Source organism: Heterodontus francisci, chromosome 3 (genome assembly GCF_036365525.1).
Source record: "Heterodontus francisci isolate sHetFra1 chromosome 3, sHetFra1.hap1, whole genome shotgun sequence".
Classification (NCBI taxonomy): Eukaryota; Metazoa; Chordata; class Chondrichthyes; order Heterodontiformes; family Heterodontidae; genus Heterodontus; species Heterodontus francisci.
The window spans coordinates 69,421,545-69,444,403 of NC_090373.1; the positions used below are offsets into that span (position 1 = coordinate 69,421,545).

Below are 22,859 nucleotides of genomic sequence, written 5' to 3' on the forward strand. Positions count from 1 at the left end.
TTTATTGACATCCATCTAAAAAGGAAGTATCTTAGCCAGTGGCGCCAACATCCAAAAGAGTAGCGTGCCAGTGCCTCTTTTTTTCTCCCAACATCACCCACTCTCTGCTCAATGACCACCAAGGTGTACCCAAAGTAGTGCGGGCACCTGCCACTGGAGTTTAAATTAAGTGAACATGCCCTGCTCCAGGATTCTCTGATGGGAAAGCCAAGAGCAAAGGTTGTTCACACCCAATCCACTGCATTTCTTATGGTTTTTTTATTCATTCACAGGATGTGGTCATTGCTAGTAAGGCCAGCATTTTTCATCCATCCTTAACTGCCCTTAAGAAGGTGGTGGTCAGCCACCTCTTTGAATACAACTGTTGCTCGGTCATTTCAGGGACAGTTAAGAGCCAACCACATTATTGTAGGTCTGGAGTCACATATAGACAAATTGGGTAAGGACAGTAGGCTTCCTTCCCGAAAGGATATTAGTGAACTGGACAGATTTTAACAACAATCCTGTAGATACATGTTCACCATTACCAATACTAATTTCTTTTAATCCAGATTTATCTGGCTATGCTTGGGGTAGATAAATCACCTCGTGCAGATGGCATCCCAGATTGCTAAAGGAAGTGGGGGTGGAGATAGTGGAAGGACTTGCCATAATCTTCCAATCTTCCTTGGATATGGGAGAGGTGCCAGATGATTGGAGAGCAAAAAATGTGACACCCTTATTCAAGAAAGGCTGTAAGGACAGACTTAGCAACTGCAAGCCAGTTAGTTTAACATCCAGGGTGGGTAAGGTTTTAGAAACAACAATCAAGGAAAAAAATCAACGGGCACTTGGAGAGGTTTGAGTTAATTAAGGATAGTCAGCATGGATTTGTAAAAGGGATATCATTTTTGACTAACCTAATTGATTTTTTGGTGAAGTAACAGAGAAGGTTGATGAAGGGAATGCGGTGGATGTTGTCCAAATGGATTTTAAGAAAGCATTCAACAAAGTACCACATAAAAGGCTGGTTAACAATATTAAGACTCATGGATTGGAGAGTCAGTGTCCAATTGGATAACAAGTTGGGCTTAAGGACAGAAAACAGCAAGTCATGGTAAATGGTTGTTTTCAGACTGGAGGATGGGAGACAGTGGTGTTCCCCAAGGGTCAGTGCTGGATTAATTCTTTTTTTGTATATATATAAATGACTTGGATCACAGAATGCAGAGTAGAATGTCAAAATTTGGCAATGATACCAAACACGGCAGAGTGACAAACAGTGAGAAAGATATGAACCGCCTGCAACGGGACATAGATAGGCTAGCAGAATGAGCAGACAAGTGGCAGATGGAATTTAACACTGAGAAAAGTGAGGCAATGTATTTTGGTAAAAGGGATACGGTGATACAACTTAACGGCGCAGTTCTAAACAGTGTGCAGGAACAGAGGGACCAGGGGGAGTGGGGGAGGGGGGGGGGGGGTGCATGTGCATTGATCTTTGAAGGTGGCAGGACATATTGAGAAAGTGGTTTGCAGAGCATATGGGATCTTGGGCTTCATGAATAGAGGCATAGAGTACAAAAGCAAGGAAGTTATGCTGAACCTTTATAAAGCTCTGATTAGGCTCCAACTAGAGTGTTGCATCCAATTATGGTCACCAGACTTTAGGAAGGATGTGAAGGCCCTGGCGAGAGTACAAAAGAGATTCACCAGAATGGTTCCAGGGATGGGGAATTTTAGTTTCAAGGTAAGATTGGAAAAGCTGGGGTTGTTCTCCCTGGAACAAAAGTGATTGAGGGGAGATTTGATAGAGGTGTACAAGATTATGACAGGTTTAGATAAGTTAGACAAGGAAGAACGGTTCCCATCAACTAAGGAACTAGGGGACAAAGGTTGAAGAATTTGAGCAAAAGATATCGGGAGAATCTGAGGAAGAAGTTTTTTATGCAGTGAGTGATAATGACCTGGAACTCGCTGCCCAAGAGGTTGGAGGAAACAGAAACAATCAATGATTTCAAAAGGAAATTTCACGGGAACTTGAAGGAAATAAATTTGCAGGCTTTTGGGGATCAAGCGGGGGAGGGGGACTGACAGGATTGCACTGCAGAGACCCAGCATGGACACAATGGGCTGAATGGCCTCCTTCTATGCTGTAAATAATTCTATAACTCTTATCTAAATAATTGTAACTCTGTAGCTGTTGTCATGGGATTTGAAGTATATGTCACCAGATGCTGACCCCAGGCCTCAGAGTTATTATACTCGATGCTACTGGTCCCAAGGTGGAATGGGGACGAGGTTTTAAGGCTGTCAGCTGTCTTGATACTCGCACTCTGTTTGGCAACAGAAACTGTCATAGCCAAAAGTATTTATCTGTTCCGATGTTTTTTTGCAGTTACGGCAACTGGTTCATTTAAAATCAATGAAAGTTTTGGTGATGAACGTCTAAATAACACATCAAATACTTCTGAAGAACTTAAGAAGAATCTGACAACAATGGTATGTATAACACAATGGAGTATAGTAGCTACAGCTCTGCAAAGTAAGTATAACCAATTCCTATGACCTTTGTTAACTAGATAATCTCTAGTACATAAATGGTTCATAATTAAATTATATATATTTTTAAAAGGTCACCTATTTTGACATTTCAACCGATACCTCAAATTTATGATCGAGAGAGTGGATTATAATTAGGTGGCTCATGAGGAGAAAAACACTGATACAAAATGATCCAGTCTGTGCTGAATTATTTAGAATTAGAATTAGAACATTACAGTGCAGTACAGGCCCTTCGGCCCTCGATGTTGCGCCGACCTGTGAAACCATCTGACCTACACTATTCCATTTTCATCCATATGTCTATCCAATGACCACTTAAATGCCCTTAAAGTTGGCGAGTCTACTACTGCTGCAGGCAGGGCGTTCCGCGCCCCTACTACTCTCTGAGTAAAGCAACTACCTCTAACATCTGTCCTATATCTATCACCCCTCAACTTAAAGCTATGGCCCCTCGTGTTTGCCATCACCATCCGAGGAAAAAGACTCTCACTATCCACCCTATCTAACCCTCTGATTATCTTATATGTCTCTATTAAGTCACCTCTCCTCCTCCTTCTCTCCAACGAAAACAACCTCAAGTCCCTCAGCCTTTCCTCGTAAGACCTTCCCTCCATACCAGGCAACATCCTAGTAAATCTCCTCTGCACCCTTTCCAAAGCTTCCACATCCTTCCTATAATGCGGTGACCAGAACTGCACGCAATACGCCAGGTGCGGTCTCACCAGAGTTTTGTACAGCTGCAGCATGACCTCGTGGCTCCGAAACTCGATCCCCCTACTAATAAAAGCTAACACACCATATGCCTTCTTAACAGCCCTATTAACCTGGGTAGCAACTTTCAGGGATTTATGTACCTGGACACCAAGATCTCTCTGTTTATCTACACTACCAAGAATCTTCCCATTAGCCCAGTACTCTGCATTCCTGTTACTCCTTCCAAAGTGAATCACCTCACACATTTCCGCATTAAACTCCATTTGCCATCTCTCAGCCCAGCTCTGCAGCCTATCTATGTCTCTCTGTACCCTACAACATCCTTCGGCACTATCCACAACTCCACCGACCTTAGTGTCATCCGCAAATTTACTAACCCACCCTTCCACCCTCTTCCAGGTCATTTATAAAAATGACAAACAGCAGTGGCCCCAAAACAGATCCTTGCGGTACACCACTAAACTCCAGGATGAACATTTGCCATCAACCACCACCCTCTGTCTTCTTTCAGCTAGCCAATTTCTGATCCAAAGCTCTAAATCACCTTCAACCCCATACTTCCGTATTTTCTGCAATAGCCTAGCGTGGGGAACCTTATCAAACGCTTTACTGAAATCCATATACACCACATCCACTGCTTTACCCTCATCCACCTGTTTGGTCACCTTCTCGAAAAACTCAATAAGGTTTGTGAGGCACGACCTACCCTTCACAAAACCGTGCTGACTATCGCTAATCAACTTATTCTTTTCAAGATGATTATAAATCCTGTCTCTTATAACCTTTTCCAACATTTTACCCACAACCGAAGTAAGGCTCACAGGTCTATAATTACCAGGGCTGTCTCTACTCCCCTTCTTGAACAAGGGGACAACATTTGCTATCCTCCAGTCTTCCGGCACTATTCCTGTCGACAATGACGACATAAAGATCAAGGACAAAGTCTCTGCAATCTCCTCCCTAGCTTCCCAGAGAATCCGAGGATAAATCCCATCTGGCCCAGGGGACTTATCTATTTTCACACTTTCCAAAATTGCTAACACTTCCTCCTTGTGAACCTCAATCCCATCTAGCCTAGTAGTCTGAATCTCAGTATTCTCCTCGACAACATTTTCTTTCTCTACTGTAAATACTGACGAAAAATATTCATTTAACACTTCCCCTATCTCCTCTGATTCCACACACAACTTCCCACTACTATCTTTGATTGGCCCTAATCTAACTCTAGTCATTCTTTTATTCCTGATATACCTATAGAAAGCCTTAGGGTTTTCCCTGATCCTATCCGCCAATGACTTCTCGTGTCCTCTCCTTGCTCTTCTTAGCTCTCCCTTTAGATCCTTCCTGGCTAGCTTGTAACTCTCAAGCGCCCTAACTGAGCCTTCACGTCTCATCCTAACATAAGCCTTCTTCTTCCTCTTGACAAGCGCTTCAACTTCTTTAGTAAACCACGGCTCCCTCGCTCGACAACTTCCTCCCTGCCTCACAGGTACATACTTATCAAGGACACGCAGTAGCTGCTCTTTGAATAAGCTCCACATTTCGATTGTTCCCATCCCCTGCAGTTTCCTTCCCCATCCTACGCATCCTAAATCTTGCCTAATCGCATCATAATTTCCTTTCCCCCAGCTATAATTCTTGCCCTGCGGTATATACCTGTCCCTGCCCATTGCTAAGGTAAACCTAACCGAATTGTGATCACTATCACCAAAGTGCTCACCTACATCTAAATCTAACACCTGGCCGGGTTCATTACCCAGTACCAAATCCAATGTGGCATCGCCCCTGGTTGGCCTGTCTACATACTGTGTCAGAAAACCCTCCTGCACACACTGGACAAAAACTGACCCATCTAAAGTACTCGAACTATAGTATTTCCAGTCAATATTTGGAAAGTTAAAGTCCCCCATAACAACTACCCTGTTACTCTCGCCCTTGTCGAGAATCATCTTCGCTATCCTTTCCTCTACATCTCTGGAACTATTCGGAGGTCTATAGAAGACTCCCAACAGGGTGACCTCTCCTCTCCTGTTTCTAACCTCGGCCCATACTACCTCAGTAGACGAGTCCTCAAACGTCCTTTCTGTCGCTGTAATACTCTCCTTGATTAACAATGCCACACCTCCCCCCCCCCCCCCCCACCCTTTTACCATCTTCTCTGTTCTTACTGAAACATCTAAATCCCGGAAACTGCAACATCCATTCCTGCCCCTGCTCTACCCATGTCTCCGAAATGGCCACTACATCGAGATCCCAGGTACCAACCCATGCTGCAAGCTCACCCACCTTATTCCGGATGCTCCTGGCGTTGAAGTAGACACACCTTAAACCAAGTTCTTGCTTGCCAGTGCCCTCTTGCATCCTTGTAACCTTACAATTTGGTGATTCAATAGTCAGGCTGAAGCAACTAAAACAGAAACATTCTGAATTTGCGCAGTGCCCCGTGTTAGAATATAAATAGAGTCATCGAGTCATAGACTTATACAGCACAGAAACAGGCCCCTCGGCCCACCGTGTCTGTGCCGGCCATTAAGCACCATTCTAATCCCATTTCCCCGCACTTGGCCCGTAGCCTTTTATGGTATGGCATTTCAAGTGCTCATCTAAATACTTCTTGAATGTTGTGAGGGTTCCTGCCTCTACCACCTCTTCAGGCAGTGCGTTCCAGATTCCAACCACCCTCTGGGTGAAAAAATCTTTCCTCAAATCCCCTCTAAACCTCCTGCCCCTTCCCTTAAATCTATGCCCCCTGGTTATTGACACTTTCGCTAAGGGAAACAGTTTCTTCCTATCTAACCTATCAATGCCCCTCATAATTTTGTATACCTCAATCAGGTCCCCCCTCAGCCTTCTCTGCTCTAAGGAAAACATCCCTAGCCTATCCAGTCTCTCTTCATAGCTGAAATGCTCCAGCCCATGCAACATCCTGGTGAATCTCCTCTGCACCATCTCCAGTGGAATCACATCCTTCCTATAGTGTGGTGCCCAGAACTGTACACAGTACTCCAGCTGTGGCCTAATGAGCGTTTTATACAGCTCCATCATAAAGTCCCTGCTCTTATATTCTATGCCTCGGCTAATAAAGGCAAGTATCCCATATGACTTCCTAACTACCTTATTTACCTGTGCTGCTTCAGTGATCTATGGACAAGTACACCAAGGTCCCTCTGACCCTCTGTACTTCCTAGGGTCCTACCATCCATTGTATATTCCCTTGCCTTGTTAGTCCTCACAAAATGCATCACCTCACACTTCTCAGGATTAAATTCCATTTGCCACAGCTCCACCCATTTTACCAGCCCATCTATATCGTCCTATAATCTAAGGCTTTCCTCCTCACTATTTATGACACCACCAATGTCCGTGTCATCTGTGAACTTACTGATCATACCTCCTATATTCACGTCTAAATCATTAATGTACACTACAAACAGCAAGGGTTCCCAGCACCGATCCCTGTGGTACACCACTGGTCACAGGTTTCCACTCGCAAAAACAACCCTCGACCATCACCCTCTGCCTCCTGCCACTTAGCCAATTTTGGATCCAATTTGCCAACTTGCCCTGGATCCCATGGGCTGTTACCTTCTTAACCAATCTCCCATGCGGGACCTTATCAAAAGCCTTACTGAAGTCCATGTTGACTACACAACTCTTACCCTCATCTACACACCTAGTCACCTCCTCGAAAAATTCAATCAAGTTTGTTAAACACAATCTCCCCCTGACAAAGCCATGCTGACTATCCCTGATTAATCCCTGCCTCTCCAAGTGGTGATTAATCCTGTCCCTCAGAATTTTTTCCAATAGTTTCCCTACAACTGATGTTAGACTCACTGGCCTGTAATTACCTGGTTTATCCCTGCTACACTACTTGAATAGTGGTATCACATCCGCTGTCCTCCAATCCTCTGGTACCTCTCCTGTGGCCAGAGAGGATTTGAAAATTTGTGTCAGAGCCCCTGTTATCTCCTCCCTTGCCTTACAAAACAGCCTGAGATACATCTCATCTGGGCCTGGGGATTTATCCACTTTTAAGCCCACTAAAACTGCTAATACTTCCTTCCTTTTAATGCTAATATGTGCAAGTATATCACAATCCCCCTCCCTGATCACTACACTTACATCGTTCTTCTCCATAGTGAACACAGATGAAAAGTAATCATTTAAAACCTCACCTATGTCCTCCGGCTCCACACACAGATTGTCACTTTGGTCCTGAATGGGCCCTACTCTTTCCCTGGTTATCCTCTTACCCTTAATATACTTATAAAACACCTTAGGATTTTCCTTTATCTTGCCCGCCAATGTTTTTTCATGTCCCCTCTTCACTCTCCTAATTACTTTTTTAAGTACCCCCTACACTTTCTATACTCCTCTAGTGCCTCCGCTGTTTTCAGCATTCTGAATCTGCCATAAGCCTCCTTTTTTTTTCTTATCTAATCCTCTATATCCCTTGACATCCAGGATTCCCTAGACTTGTTAGTCCTATCCTTCACCTTAAAAGGTACGTGTTGGCTCTGAACTCTCACTATTTCCTTTTTGAATGACTCCCACTGGTCTGATGTAGACTTTCCTCCAAGTAGCTGCTCCCAGTCCACTTTGGCCAGATCCTGTTTTATCATATTGAAATTGGCCTTTCCCCAATTCAGTACCTTTATTTCCGGTCCATCTTTGTCCTTTTCCATAACTACCTTAAATCTTTCAGAGTTATGGTCACTATCCCCAAAATGCTCCCCCACTGACACTTCTACCACTTGTCCAGCGTCATTCCCTCGGATTAAGTCCAGTACTGCCCCTTCTCTTGTAGGACTTTCTATGTACTGGCTCAAAAAGCTCTCCTGTATGCATTTTAGGAATTCCACCCCTTTAAACCTTTTGCCCTAAGACTATGCCAGTTAATATTGGGGAAGTTGAAATCCCCTACTATTATTACCCTCTTACTTTTACACCTCTCTGAGATTTGCCTACATATCTGCTCCTCTATCTCTCCCTGACTGTTTGGAGCTCTATAGTACACTCCCAGCCAAGTGATTGCCCCCTTTTTGTTTTTAAGTTCTACCCATATGGCCTCATTTGATGAACCTTCTAAGGTATCATCCCTCCTGACTGCAGTAATTGACTCCTTGATCAACAGTGCAATGCCACCTCCTCTTTTACCCACTCCCCTGTCACGCCTGAAGATTTTATACCCTGGAATATTGAGTAGCCAGTCCTGCCCCTCCCTCAGCCATGCCTCTGTGATAGCAATAATATCCTATTCCCATGTGCTAATCAATGCCCCCTCGTAAGACGCCTTACATTAAAACAGATGCAATTCAGCCTTGCATTTTTCACTGATGCCTTAACAGGTCTATATTTGCTCTGCCTTCCAGACTGACTCAATTTCTCTTCTATATTTGACTGTGCATCACCCCCTACTGTACCTTCACTCTGTATCCCATCCCCCTGCCAAATTAGTTTAATCCCCCCACAACAGCACTAGCAAACCTCCCAGCAAGGATGTTGATCCCGTTCCGGTTCAGGTGCAACCTATCCAACTTGTACAGGTCCCACCTTTGCCAGAAACAGACCCAGTGATCCAGGAAACTAAATCCCTCCCTTCTGCACCATCTCCTCAGCCACACATTCATCTGCTCTCTCCTCCTATTCATATGCTCACTAGCACGTGGCACAGGGAGTAATACAGCGATTACAACCGTTGAGGTTCTGCTTTTTAATCTGCTACCAAGCTCCCTAAATTCTTGTTGCAGGACCTCATCCCTCTTTCTATAGTGGAAGTTTTTCTTTAAAAAGGCATGTTTTTAATCTGCAATTTTGTTTTCAATTGTTGTTGCAAACATTTTTGAAGCTGGCTGATTTGGATTAACTTTGCAATCTTTGTAATACTTATTATTCGTTTAAAGTACATCCAATAATCATCTGTATGATTTAGGCCTTCCCAAATATAGTAATTATAAATATGGGAATCATTTTACACTTCTAACAAACAGCTTCAGCACCAAAAGTACAGATCGAAAATTTCATAGTATCATACAGCACAGAAGGAGAGCATTTAACCTTTTTTTGGAAGACTGAAACAAAGTATTTGTTTTATGTCTTTGTCATTCCCTTTTTCCCCATTATAATTTCTCCCGTCTCTGTCTGCAAGGAACCCATGTTTACTCTCGCAGATCTCTTTCTTTTCAACTACCTATAGAAACTTTCACAATCTGTTTTTTAAATGTCCCCTGCTAGTTTATGCTCAGATCCTATTTTCTCTTTATCAATTTCTTGGCCATCCTTTGCTGACTTTTAAAATCCTCCCAAACGTCAAGCTTACTACTCTGATTGTGGGCTTGCGATTTTTTTTATAAAGCCAGTCTGGAAGAAGAAGCCAATAGGAAATTTCTCATCTCTGAAATTACCAGTCTGGTGAAGATGGGGAATGGCTGGGTACAGTTTATATCTGCAGGCCGGCTGGAACCTTTGGCGGGCCGGATTCTAGCCCACGGGCCGTATGTTGGACAACCCTGATATAAACAGTTACTGCACAAGTTTAATCTAAACCCATCTTGCTCTGTCAGGCTCCACCCACAACTGCCTGGTCTTGTGTGGCATGACATCATTTCCACTGGTGTTCTTCACTTACAGCTCATTAAGGTGATCTTCTCTTAAGGTGGTCCCTTCTTAAGGTCACCCCACAACAACCATCTACCATCATAATCGTGTAATCTGGTTTCCCAAGCCACCTTAGCCAAACCTATATAATTTTGTTTGCTCAGATTTAAGATGTTATATTTTTAGGGTAAACTAAATCACTCCCAAACTGAATATAAAATTCTATTACATTATGATCACATGTCTGCAGGGGATCCTTTACTATAAGATTACTAATTAATTCTGACTCATTGCATGTCATGAAAGCCCCCACCTGCCAAGAATGAGGCACATTAATTTTGTCATATGAACATTGATTTTAAACTTGCTGGGAAGAAGAGAAGGCCTGTTACAAGGGCTGCCAGACCCTTAACTGAAAAACATTTGCATACTAACAGACAGTTCTTGGAGGGACAAAGGTGCTATTCCCTACTCCAATTTAACCCACAACGGACTTTGAGCACCAGGTATTGTGTATAAGAAGAGACATTCCGGGGTCAGCTAAGACAAGAGAATCCACAAACAAATGTGGTCAGGCCAGCTAGTCACATGACTAACCTGTTTGGCAACCTGGGTTTTTCTGAATTGTACAAAGAGTTTCAAGTCTTCAGAAGAAGGAATTTTCCTCCACACAAGATCAGGTGGCAGGTTGTTCAACCTTGCCCGTCAAAAAGCAAAGACCAAAGTACAGAAGGTCCTCATCAGGGAACTCCTCTTTGCTGATGATGCTGCATTAACATCTCACACTGAAGAGTGTCTGCAGAGACTCATCGACAGGTTTGCGGCTGCCTGCAATGAATTTGGCCTAACCATCGGCCTCAAGAAAACGAACATCATGGGACAGGACATCAGAGATGCCCCATCCATCAATATCAGTGACCACACTTTGGAAGTGGTTCAAGAATTCACCTACCTAGGTTCAAATATCACCAGTAACCTGTCTCTTGATGCAGAATTAAACAAGCGCATGGGAAAGGCTTCCTCTGCTATGTCCAGACTGGCCAAGCGAGTGTGGAAAAATGGCGCACTGACACAGAACACAAAGGTCCAAGTCTATCAAGCCTGTGTCCTCAGTACCTTGCTCTACGGCAGCGAGGCCTGGACAACGTACGTCAGCCAAGAGTGACGTCTCAATTCATTCCATCTTCACTGCCTCCGGAGAATCCTTGGCATCAGGTCCTCGAGGCGGCCAACATCCCCAGCATATACACCCTACTAAGCCAGCGGCGCCTGAGATGGCTTGGCCATGTGAGCTGCATGGAAGATGGCAGGATCCCCAAGGACACATTGTACAGCGAGCTCGTCACTGGTACCAGACCCACCAGCCGTCCATGGCTCCGCTTTAAAGACGTTTGCAAAGGCGACATGACATCCTGTGACATTGATCACAAGTCGTGGGAGTCAGTTGCCAGCGATCGCCAGAGCTGGCAGGCAACCATAAAGGCGGGGCTAAAGCGTGGCGAGTCGAAGAGACTTAGCAGTTAGCGCAAGGAGAGAGCCAACTATGTAACAGCCCCGACAACCAATTTTATCTGCAGCACCTGTGGAAGAGTCTGTCACTCCAGAATTGGCCTTTATAGCCACTCCAGGCGCTGCTTCACAAACCACCGACCACCTCCAGGCGCTTACCCATTGTCTCTCGAGACAAGGAGGCCAAAGAACAAAGAGTTTGAACAGAGAAAGACTGTTTTGCTCCTGGAGTGAGAAGACCTCTCCTGTCTGCTCCCATCTCTTTCTCACAAGCCTCTGGACCCACTGAGGACACATGAACCTCAAGAGCGAAAAGTCTCCTACATTGAACAAGGTTTAAGAAGAATACTGGGCCACAACAAAAAGCAAGACCTACCTATAATCAAGGACTCTACAGTGAGCTCAAAGAAGAGTAATCAAAACCATCTTCAGATATTGCCTCAAACCTTTACACTTTTTTTCTTTTGCTGTTTTCTGTCTCTGTCTGCATGTGTGTATCACATAGGCATGCTCGCATGGGTGCGTTGCTTATCCGTAGGCGTTAACCGAATTAGAGTTTAAGTTTAATAGAGTTCAACCTTTTTTCTTTAAATCTAAGAAAACCTGTTTGGCTAGTTTCTTTGCCTTACAATTGGAAAGAAGTGAACTAGGATTCACAAAGGGGGAGGTAAAAAAATGGTGTGTTTAAAATAAAACCCTGCTGCGGTAAGACCAGGTGAAGGCTGCAAGGAAACCCTAGACCCCCTTTCTTACCTGGTCGTAACATTGCAGAATACTATATTCATAATTTCCTGTTCCCTAGCTGGTTCCTTGGCATACTGATCTAGAAAGCTATCTTGAATGCATTCCATGAACTTGCCCTCCAGGCTGAATTTAATGAAGCTGTTTGGAACAGGAATGGAACCAAGGTGCAAGGGGGGTGGGGTGGGGGTGGTGGTGGGGAGTGGGGGTGGAGGAGCAGAGAATAGCGTGGACACATCTGCCTGAAATCTGACATTGTGAGGTCAGTTCTGGATGTAGTCAGCAGTGGTACTGCAATTTTAATTGTAGAACAGTTAGTTTTAATACATTAGCTTGTAATTAATTGCAATTCAATGGGGATCTTAGAATCGTGGGTGACAGGTGGCCCTCAAGAGCCTTTGTATCTCCAGCCATTGAAAGCTGGTGGCATTGAGGTGAGGCCTCAGTGCCGCGACAGGTAGGCAACCATGACCAGCACTGAATAGGGGAACAGGGAGGAGTGGAGGCCATTGTCAGCCTACAGTGTTGTGCGCTCTGCATTGGTGGGCTTGGTTTCGAGTGGCAGTACCGGGGAGAACACTCAGAGCGACCTGGGGGGAATCCCCAGCTGTGGAGGTCAGCCTCTCCTCCTCCCTTTCAATGCTTACTTGAACCTTCCTGCTAATCACAGAAGGATGAGGAGCTGGAAAGGACTCCGGGCGCCTTGTCCTTCTCTCGCCTTGTCACTGCTACATTGATCTCATGGCGCGTGTCTGTGGGATCTGGCTCTCCGAGAGGGTCGCCAACCTTTTGATTGGGGAAGCCATGAGCTCGAATGCCTGAGACATAGCAGCACTCATGGCATGGATGGACTCCTCCATCCTCCGCTCATGACTGCACATTGCCTCTGGCATCTCCACCAGATGTTGCTTTAACTCTTTCTGCAACTCCAGCATGCCCTGTGCTGTCAATACCAGAAGCTCGTCATCAGCCTGGGGCTCAGCATGGGCCTGGTCACCCATAGTCCTCCGACTGTCAGAGGCCTTGGCTGTCACAGCCTCACCCAGCTGCTCAGACGCGTATGTGGTGCTGTCATCAGTTTGTGACCCTCATTCTAAAGCCAAGCAGAAACTCATCGAGATAAAAGTTTCTGCGTTGGTGGAAGGTGCAGTAGAGTCATAGCACGGTGCATACTCTGACTGCTGATCCTCCTCAGAGGTGGAATTATGTCCCCTTCAGCTGGAGTCTCCTGCGAATGCCGACCTGCATGAGAAAATCCAAGCTTGTGTGAGTTAAGCTGTGCAGATCTCGTCATGCCAACTATGTGTTATGGAGGTCTTGAGCAAGTGATCTGTATGTCAATGGAAGACAATCCTCACTTGCTTGTGTGGAGACTCCAGTCTCACCATCCGCTATTGAGCAGCCACCCTGGGTCCCCACTAATTCAAGCACTTCCCCCTCAGCCGTGGAGAGAGGCCATGCCTCTGCCAGTCTGCGATCTATACCTGCTGTTGTGAGCCCTCTTGTCTGCAAGTGGAAAGAGGGAGATAGTCATACTTCGCAGAGAGATCAACATGGCAGTTCTGCTAGTGCCTGCCCCTCGTCCCCTACTGCGGTATCCTATATAGCTCATCCTCCCGCCCGCTCTCAGGGGAGTTAATGGGTTGAGCTGTGAAAGAAGGTGACCTGTGGCTGAGATGCAGTCGTGCATCTGTCAGGATGAGGTGATGTTTCACCACCCTTTGCCAGTGCCTTTGTAGTGCCTCCCTCCCCATGTCTCGCATCCTCCTGCGTAGCCATATGTAAACCCTAAAAAGGAGAGAGGTATGGAGCAGTCACCATGGCACACTGAAGGAAGTTGTTGAGCCTCTTGCGGCACTGTACCCATGTCCAGGGGGTGGTGGGGGTGGTGACCCCACAGCTGCTGACCTCCTCTGCAATTTCCACCAGGCTTGCTTGGGCAGGTGGGAGGACCTCTTCTTGCCTTTGAAGTGGAAGAGAACCTCCCGCCTTTCCCTTGCAGCCTGGAGGAGAATCTCGAGGGAGGCATCGCTAAACCATGGGGTCATCCTGTGTCTTGCCTCTGCCATCCTGTGCTGTCCTTCTCTGGGGGTAGGATAGGGTGGGGGTGTGGGGTCAAGGAGTCACTACCGGAAAGGCTCCAGCAGAGAGCACAGCAAATAAGTATAAGTTAGCAATGGAAGCAGGGTTGGCAGGGCTTTAAATATGGCACCAGCACCTGCTCTGGAGTCATCTGATGCCATATTCAGCGCCTTGAACCTCGCCCCCATCGTGTAATTGGCCGGGCCCCGTGCCTCCATTAATACAATTAGCCACCCACTGCATGATTGCATTGAGCTGGCCACGCACGTGACTGGCGGGGACGGCATCTACTTCTGGGTCTGCCGCCAGGACCCACAATGGGCTCCCTAAGTTCAGCCCAATTATTACAAATTTGGTTAGCCCCGTCTATATGAAGATTAAAATCCCCAATGATTACGATATTACCCTTGTTACATGCACCTCTAATTTCCTGATTTACTCTCTGCCTGGCGCTACAAATGCTCTTCGGGGCCCTATTAACTGCTAGCACCATTGTTCTGCCCCTTGTTGTTTCTTAATTCCACCCAAACTAATGCTACATCGAGTTAAGATTCTTTTTCTCCACTGTCCTTATCACATCCTTTATTACCAGGGCAACCCTCCTCCTTTACCATTTTGCATTCTTCTTCTAAAAGTCAAGTATCCTGGAATACATAATTCCCAATCAAGTCTGTGCAATGGTTATCAGATCAAACCCATTTATTTCTATCTGTGATATTAATTCATCTAATCTGTTGCGAATGCTTTCTGCATTCAGTTCTAGTGCCTTTAGCTTTATTATTTTTCTCTTTTTCCCTGATGTCAAATGAGTCACTAATGCCCCAATACCTTTGTTAAGCTCTGTGTCCCTTCCTGATGAAGTGGAATCTTCCCAATGTAGAAACGGTCCATGGTTGCTTAAAGTCTTAGCAGTTGTCTAATGGGAAATAAAGGTTCTTCAACAGTAGGGGATTCAGTAGTCTAGTTCAGCAGTTGAAGTGTTGCTCTTCTTTCCAGCGATGAGCACAGCAGATCAACAAATAGTTTTTTTTTAAATTAATCTGACTTGACTTTTCAGAATTCTGAGAGGGAATAATAATACGGTTTAAATAGACTGAGGGAGAGCTCTCCTATTTCCTTCACGTGCCAGAACAGTCTGTTAACTGTGTGTCTCTGCAAAGCCAGCTTCAAAGTCAAAATGGATACATTTGAAGTCCTGTCCTTCTCTTTATGGTGTTGCCAGGACAACCAAGATGCACTTTGCAGTAACTCCTGAAGCTGGCTGCCTTAAAGAAGTACTGATCTCTTACAGCCTTAAAGGCACACCACATACTTACTAAAAAACCAGGATCATGACAGGAAGGCGATGGGCATTCCACGCCAGCCTTCCCTCACCATTTTTAGGCAATCCCCTTTCAGTCTGTCGCTGGAGGTTTGATAAAATGTAGCCCAATAATCCAGCTGAGGTCTAACCAGTGATTTACAAAGGTTTAGCATAACTTCCTTGCTTTTGTATTCTATGCTTCTACTTACAAAGCCAAGGATCCCTTATGCCTTTTCAGCAGCCTTCTCAACTTCTGTCACCTTCAGAGATTGGTGTGTGTAAATCCTGAGGTCTCTCTGTTGCTGAACCCCCTTTAAGATGGTGCCATTTAGTTTATATTGTTTCTCCTCATTCTTCCTACCAAAATGAGTGTATAAAATTACAAATGAAAGGACCAATAGAAACTTTAAGTGGGTGCACGTGAGGTTTGGCCACTTTATATTATTGTATGCGCGTTTATATTTTACATTAAAATGATTCTTATTCAGAACAATGGGATTTTGTTGATAAGACTAAACAATAACCTATTTTATTAGAAAATTTTGAATTACATTCCTGAAAGTAACCTTTATTTATTTGCACTGTTTACAGCTTGCCAGTTCTTACAGTAACTTGGCCGGGTTCCAGTGTGTCGAAATACTTCATGTTCGGTAATTTTTTGCTAGATTGAACTCTGACAGCTGTTGCAGGATTTTCTAGCTCCTACCTCTCTTGACAGTTCTTTCCTTAGATGAAGCAGATCCACAACAGTGCCTTTGAACTACTTATTATTTTTTCATATTTATATAATATATTTTGTATTAATTTTGTATTCCTGGTTCCCATTTTTAATATTTCTCATTATCTTTCTTGATTACAACCCTACTCTTTCCCTCATGCTATCTCTGTGTACTTTTTTATCATTGTGACTATGGGCCCGATACTAACTCACGGGGGGTAACTTTAACCTCCAAAAAACGGGTGGGTTTGGGTCAGTTGGGATGTAAAAATGAAAAAAAATCCTTAGCCCAAACCCAACCCATCCTGAACCCGCCCACTTTTGATTTTAGTGCAGGCAGGACTGGGATCAGATGAGCAACCGATCTCAGGAGGCGAGTTGCTCATTTATATATTTCAGTGAGGCTACTGGAAACCCAGCAGCTGAAGGGAGGTGAAGACTGCTGCATGGAAAAGGTAAGTGCATTTCCAACACTGCTTGCGGACCAGGAGGAGCAGGACTTTTTCCCTCCAGCCCACCAAATGAAACTGTTCTCTTCCCCAGGGATCAGACCCTCCCCGATGTCCTTCTTGGGCACCCCTCCCCATCTTCTTCCCTCTTCATCTTCTCCCCTTCTCATTTTCTCCCCTCCTCCCCCAATATCTCCAGTTCCCACCTGTAAGATTTGATTCTAGGGGTGGCAGATTACTCAAAAAGAGGTGAGGAATTACAAGCGGTTTATTGAGAAGCGACAGTTCAAATTCAGCGTAAGTAAACATACAACCCGTAATGGATGGTTTACCAGTCACAGGTCAGATGGACAGATGACAGGGAACAATAGTCGGATCTTTGCAGCCTGCCCTGATGACTTCTTCTTTTTCCAACATCTCTCAAGCTGGCCGAGGTATTAAAATGAAGTTAGCATGCACCTCGAGGGCACCTTCTCGTCTGCCCGCCCTCACTTCTCAACTGGTCATTCTATACCTTATTTTAGGGGCTGGTGGATATCTCACATCAATCATTTGTTTAATTACCTTTGCTCATTCAATTATCCAATTACCGGGGAATAGAAGCTAAAGGCAGACCCCTCCCAAACTGGCTCCAGTCCCATGAAATCATCTTTGTTTATCTCTTGTAAGGACATCTTGTTACCCTCATCCAGACAGCTTGCTTAGATATGAAGGGTATGATTCCTTTTCCCAACCTCGTATCAACCTCACACAAAGGACTGTTTCTATGCTATGTCCTTGACTACATAACAGGGTCTTGTGAAAAATCTAATATGTCCTCACTGCTCTGTTCTGTGATTGTGTTAGTTCTGGTTGTCTGCTAAAGAAACTTTCTTAATTAGAGAGAGGGAAAGAGAGAGAGATTTCTATAGCATTGAATTAATCTTTAACGATTTAATAAAGTCATTAAACTGTCATTTCTTATACACCCTCCCCATCCCACATTGATCCCTGCCACTCCATTGATGTCTCTCCCAAGCTCTGATCTTTCTCTGCTTCTTGATTGAGGCCTAGTGCTGCTGGCCTACCCATTCAAAAGCCAGCTAGCTTCTCAATCTGGCTGGCTATGGCCAGGAAACAAATCCAAAAATAGTAATCAAATCCTGCCATTAATTTCATTATGACCTGAGGGAGACGCGTCCTTCCAGATTCCTGACCGCAAAAATGCACCCCTCGCAACTGCACCCCCACCTCTGCTCCGCTCCCTTTCCTCCTCCATGTAAATATCACTGACTGCAAAACTGCCCCTCTGTTCCCTCTCCACCTCCCGGTAAATATCAGGGCCATTGTTTTCATCTGCAAGACCTGTTTTGAATTTTTCAACAGGTTTCCCGCCCAACAGCTAGTCAGATTGACAGGTGGCTTGTCTGTCAGGCTAGAAGACAACCAGGGAGTGGATGTCAGGTAAATCTGACATTGAGGGCAATGAGGGGAATCGGATATCATGAGGGAAGTTGGACATTGCCAAGGGAGGGTGGTAGGGGAGTCAGACATCGCAGATGTGAATGAAATATCACCAGGTTTAATCGTGCAGTGGAGTTGAGATGGAGGGGGGGGTGGAGTGCCAACTGATCAGGGGTTATTGGAAAGGTAAGCTTGGTGGGCTGGGGGAATAGATCAGACTTCTCCTGGCCCACAAGCAGTGCAATAAAAGCACTTTCCTCATGGTTCTGGCCCCTCTCGTCTCGTTTCATCTGCCAGGATTCCTAATGCCCAGGAATCCCAGTGTGCCAATGTTAAAAATAAAACTTGAGTTTAAATTGAGGCACACTGCCTTTTAAAAAAAATGTAGTTACTGAGCTGCCTCCTGTGAGTGTGTTTATTGTTCAACCCCCAACCCATCTCCATTAAAATGTAAGTAGGCAGGTTGGAGATAGCTTGAGGTCTGATTTCCCATTTTTATTCCTGTCTGCCTTTTCACTGCATTATTTTGAAGAAGAGCAGAAAAGTTCACCCTTGGTGTACTGACCAATATTCATCCCTCAATCACCATCTCAAAACAGATTATCTGATCACTGTGGGATCTTGTGTTAAACAAATTGGTTGCCATGTTTCCTACCTTACAACAAACTGTTACTTCAAAATTGACTGTAAAGTGCTTTGGGAAGTCTTGAGCTATGTAAATGTAAAACTTCCTTTATTTACTTGCTCTTCTTTCTGGTGACACCGGGCATTATTTCAAGACGCTGGTGGTTTGCAACCACCAGATTAGTTTGAATCAGTTTGTTATTTTATCATAAACGCCTCAATACTGGTGGGTGGGGGAGGGAATGGAGGGGGATGTTCTGTCGTGGAAACTGCAATAAAATTTATTTTTTCTCCCCTTTAAAAATAAAATCTGGCATGTTCAAAAAACAGGCATCAACTGCAATATTCTATTGCTGGGATTTTAACACCAGGGGCAATGCAGGGGACAGGTGCTAGGCATCCAGCCTTGGGAGTTACTGTGGGAAGCCTGGAGAAGCACCTCTGCTCCTCCTGGCACCAGTAGCAAAATGTTGTACTTATCTTTTTGGGGCCTCTGCCTCTGTTCCAACCAGTTTTAGTAGTCAGAGGGCTGAATTTTACAGATCCCCGACATCGGGGGTCGTGGCGGAGGAGGGCAGGAAAATCCTCTGGGAGAGGACCACCATGCACCCCAACACTGAGAAGGCCCCTACATTCCTGCTGTCTGTCCCGTGTGATGTTCGTGCTGCTGGCTGGCATTCCTGCACTTTCAGATCCCCATCTGGGAAACCATGGCAGCACCCTGGTGGGGAGGGGGGAGGAGGTAAGTTTCTCAGTGCGGTGTGGTGGGGAGCGGGATCAAAGTAATATCATTGGTGCAGGGGATGGTGGGAAGGATTATAGATTAAAGTTTATGTACTTTGATAGGGGGGAGGTCAGGTGGACAAGGTAAGTGTTTTGTGTGGGGGGGAGGGAGAGGGCAAGTAATTAATTCTATGGTTATTAGGGGGTGGGAGAGAGGCAAAATACTTTTTCAAAATTGTGTTTCTTTAAATATTTAATTTGAACTGTAGGGCTTGAAGCCCTTTGAAAAAGGCATCCGCGCCTGAGCACAGGCTGCTGCTGCCATTACCAGGGACGGACAGCCCACCCCGCCACGTGATCGGGGCGGGGTGGGCGACCCGCCCCGGATATTTAAATGAGCCGCCGCGCTTAATATCGTGGCGGCTCCGCGATGTGCTGCCCTTGCAGGCCGCCATCGTTTTCACCCACTGCTGATTTCGGCGGCGGGGAGTATAAATTTTAGCCCATAGTATCCATGGCAGATGCCCCAGCCAGTGGAAAAAATGCCTTTGATTCCTATCCAGTTTTGATATGATGTTCACCTGAGCCAAGTGGGCACCACAGCTTCTCAGTGTTAAAGCAGCTCTGCGCAGCTTCCAGTAGGCAGAGGGAGTTAAAATCCCCTCAGTTAAGTTCTCTTAATCCTAATTATATTTGGTTCAAAAGGCATTCACATGTTGCATTTTATATTGAACTAGAAATGGAAGCATCATAGTGGACCACAAGCTTACAGTCAATGGAGAGTTAAGCTCAAAATATTTATTAACTTACATCAAAGATGCAGCTGATCTAATCATTCAGAGTTACATGGTGGATATAAATTCCTTTCAAATGAAGACAGAAGGTAAGCACCTTATGCTACAAATATTGAAAAAGAGTATCTTAATGTCAATAATTGATACTCACAAGTACTTAGCAGTTGTTGTCTAATTGTTCTATCCAGATAGTCCATCAATTGATAGCCTATCAATTTTCTCACTAAGTATTGTACAAGGACATGAATAGAATCATTGCTACTGTTTTGACGTTGCAAACCACAAAGCACGGCTCCTTATTGGACGTTTTTTTGGTGATGCCAGTGCTGTTTTGCCTCTAAGATGGCATCATGCACAGGGAGTGTCCAGCAGAAGTATGCAGAGTAACGATGATTTGACACCAGCACTGTCAATTTGCAGCTCAACACTCCAACTAATACCCTCTCTTAACTTCGCACAGCTGAACCTGTATTCAGCAGCAGGAAGGGCCACCCCCACCCCTGTGCACAAATGAGCACTACTTAAAGGGATCATCACTTACATACAGGTTAGTTAGTTATTAATATCTAGTGGCTCGTGCTGCAATTGTAGAAGTGTTTAGTGCAGGGTTGTCCAACCTCTTCACATGGGGGGGCCACATTACAATTTTTTGTCTTACACAGGGGGCTGGTGAGACAATTTTGGAAAGAAGCTTGAAATGAAAAGATTAATTTATTGACTTACTTTATCATCACAATGTTAGACACTGATTTAGTGAGATACCTGTCTTTTTTTTTGCTGGCACAAGTAGGCAATGTTTACCCGCACACTTATTATAGCAATGCAGAGTATTCCGGAGAGATAATCCATCTGTCAAGATATCTTGATCACTTTCTTGCCCTCTTTCTCTCTGTCTCTGTCTCTGTCCCTCTCTCACCCTGTGTTCTCCCCTCTCTGTGTTGTTCCCCCTTCTCTGTGTCATCTTCACTCTCTCTTTCCCCTCCTACCTCTCCCCCCCCCACTTTTCCTCTTGTTTCCTAACTTTCTCTCTCTCTACCCCCCTTTCTCTGTCTGTCCCCCTCTCTTCCTGTCCCATCTCTTCCTGTTCCCCTTCTCTCCTTCTGCCTGTGCTCCCTCTCTCCCCCTGTCTCTGATCCCTTCTCCCTCTCCTTCACCTCTCTCTGCTCCTTTCTCTTTCCCCCTATCTCTCATTCTCTCTCTTTATCTATCTGTCTCCTCCTCTCTCTTTGTCCCTCCCTTTCTCTCACACTCTCTCCCTGACAGTTGCAGGGAATGGGAGCACTCAGCACAACAGTTTTGTGGTTGGTCAGATTTTTTAAAAATCACCCTTCCAGTTTCATAGCTGTCAGGTGCTGACATCAGGGACAACAGTTTCTGAACTTCGGACAGATTTGGGGTTTTCCTTTTTTTTAAAGCCTGCCGGAAAACACAGAATCTGTCTGAAGTTGGGAAACCACTGCTCCTAATGTCAGCTGTGAAACTGACAGTGTTTTTTTTTATTTTTTAATCAGTCTGAAAGAAGAAGACAATGGGAAATTTCTCATCCCTGAAACACATCCGTGGGCCAGTTGGAAACCTTTGGTGGGCCCGATCAGGCCCGTGGGCTATATGTTGAGCAACCCTGCAGTGGTTTCTAGAGTCCTTTAAAGTTGCTGAAGTCTATACAGAGGCTGAAGTACTTGGTCTTGACTTCAAGGATTAGGCACAAACCATTTGCTCCCAGACATGGGTGCAGTAGTTTGCGTTCTCCTGGACCACAGCATGACAGGGAGAATGAGCAGAGGCGACACAGAGCAAGACAGGCGGATGAAAGATAGAGGAGGGGGAGAAGGGTTCTCAGCAAGAAGCCATATCTGCCCAGGTTGTCCAAGAAACATTTCTCCTACCTGAACCTCAATGAGGAATAGTGTCAAATGTCTCCACTTCACTAAGGACACCCTCACTGAAACCTGGTACTTGCTGCAGCTTCAACTGGAGCCTCAATGCAGGGCGAGGACTGTGGTGCCAGTGGCTGTGAAGGTGATTGTGGCCATGAACTTTTATGCATCAGGATCCTTTCAGGCTAGAGCAGGAGATATTTGCAACATCTCCCAGTTTGCTATCCGTTATTGCAAAAGGGAAGTCACTGATTCTCTCTGTTCTGAGAGCTGCATACATTTCATTCTCTCTTGCCAAGGGAGAAGTAGGGGAGAGAGCATATGGCTTTGCAATGATTGCAGGCTTCCCCATAGTTCAGGGTGCCATTGTCTACACACACATCACCACCTTGTGGAACCCACATGTCAGCTTTTCCAATATACCACAAGTGAAAAGGATTCCATTCCCTCCAGCTTCAGTGCAACCATATGCAATGTATCATTCAGGTCAATTCCTGTTATCTTCGCAGCAGTCATGATGCCTTCATTTTGTGGCAGTCTGCTGTGCCATCTCCACAAGCCACAATGACAAACCAGAGGGTGGCTATTGGGCAACAAAGGCTATCCTTTGATGACAAGGCTTATACCCCAGTACAAAATCCATGCACATAACAAAATCCATGCTGCCACAGAAAATGTGAGTGAACAGACCATTTGGGTGCTTAGAAATGCTTCCACAGTCTGGGCTGCTCTGGAGGA

At 45.1% G+C, this 22,859-nt stretch overlaps 1 protein-coding gene across 1 annotated transcript in view; it reads left to right on the top strand.

The window, feature by feature from the left end:
• LOC137367075 (adhesion G protein-coupled receptor F5-like) overlaps positions 1 to 22,859 on the top strand; it is a 91,341-nt gene that overhangs the window by 26,072 nt on the left and 42,410 nt on the right. The window contains exons 7-9 of the mRNA XM_068028539.1: positions 2,378 to 2,481; positions 16,085 to 16,143; positions 20,188 to 20,333. Coding sequence (XP_067884640.1) covers positions 2,378 to 2,481; positions 16,085 to 16,143; positions 20,188 to 20,333 — 309 coding nt within the window. The remainder of the gene's footprint in view (positions 1 to 2,377; positions 2,482 to 16,084; positions 16,144 to 20,187; positions 20,334 to 22,859) is intronic.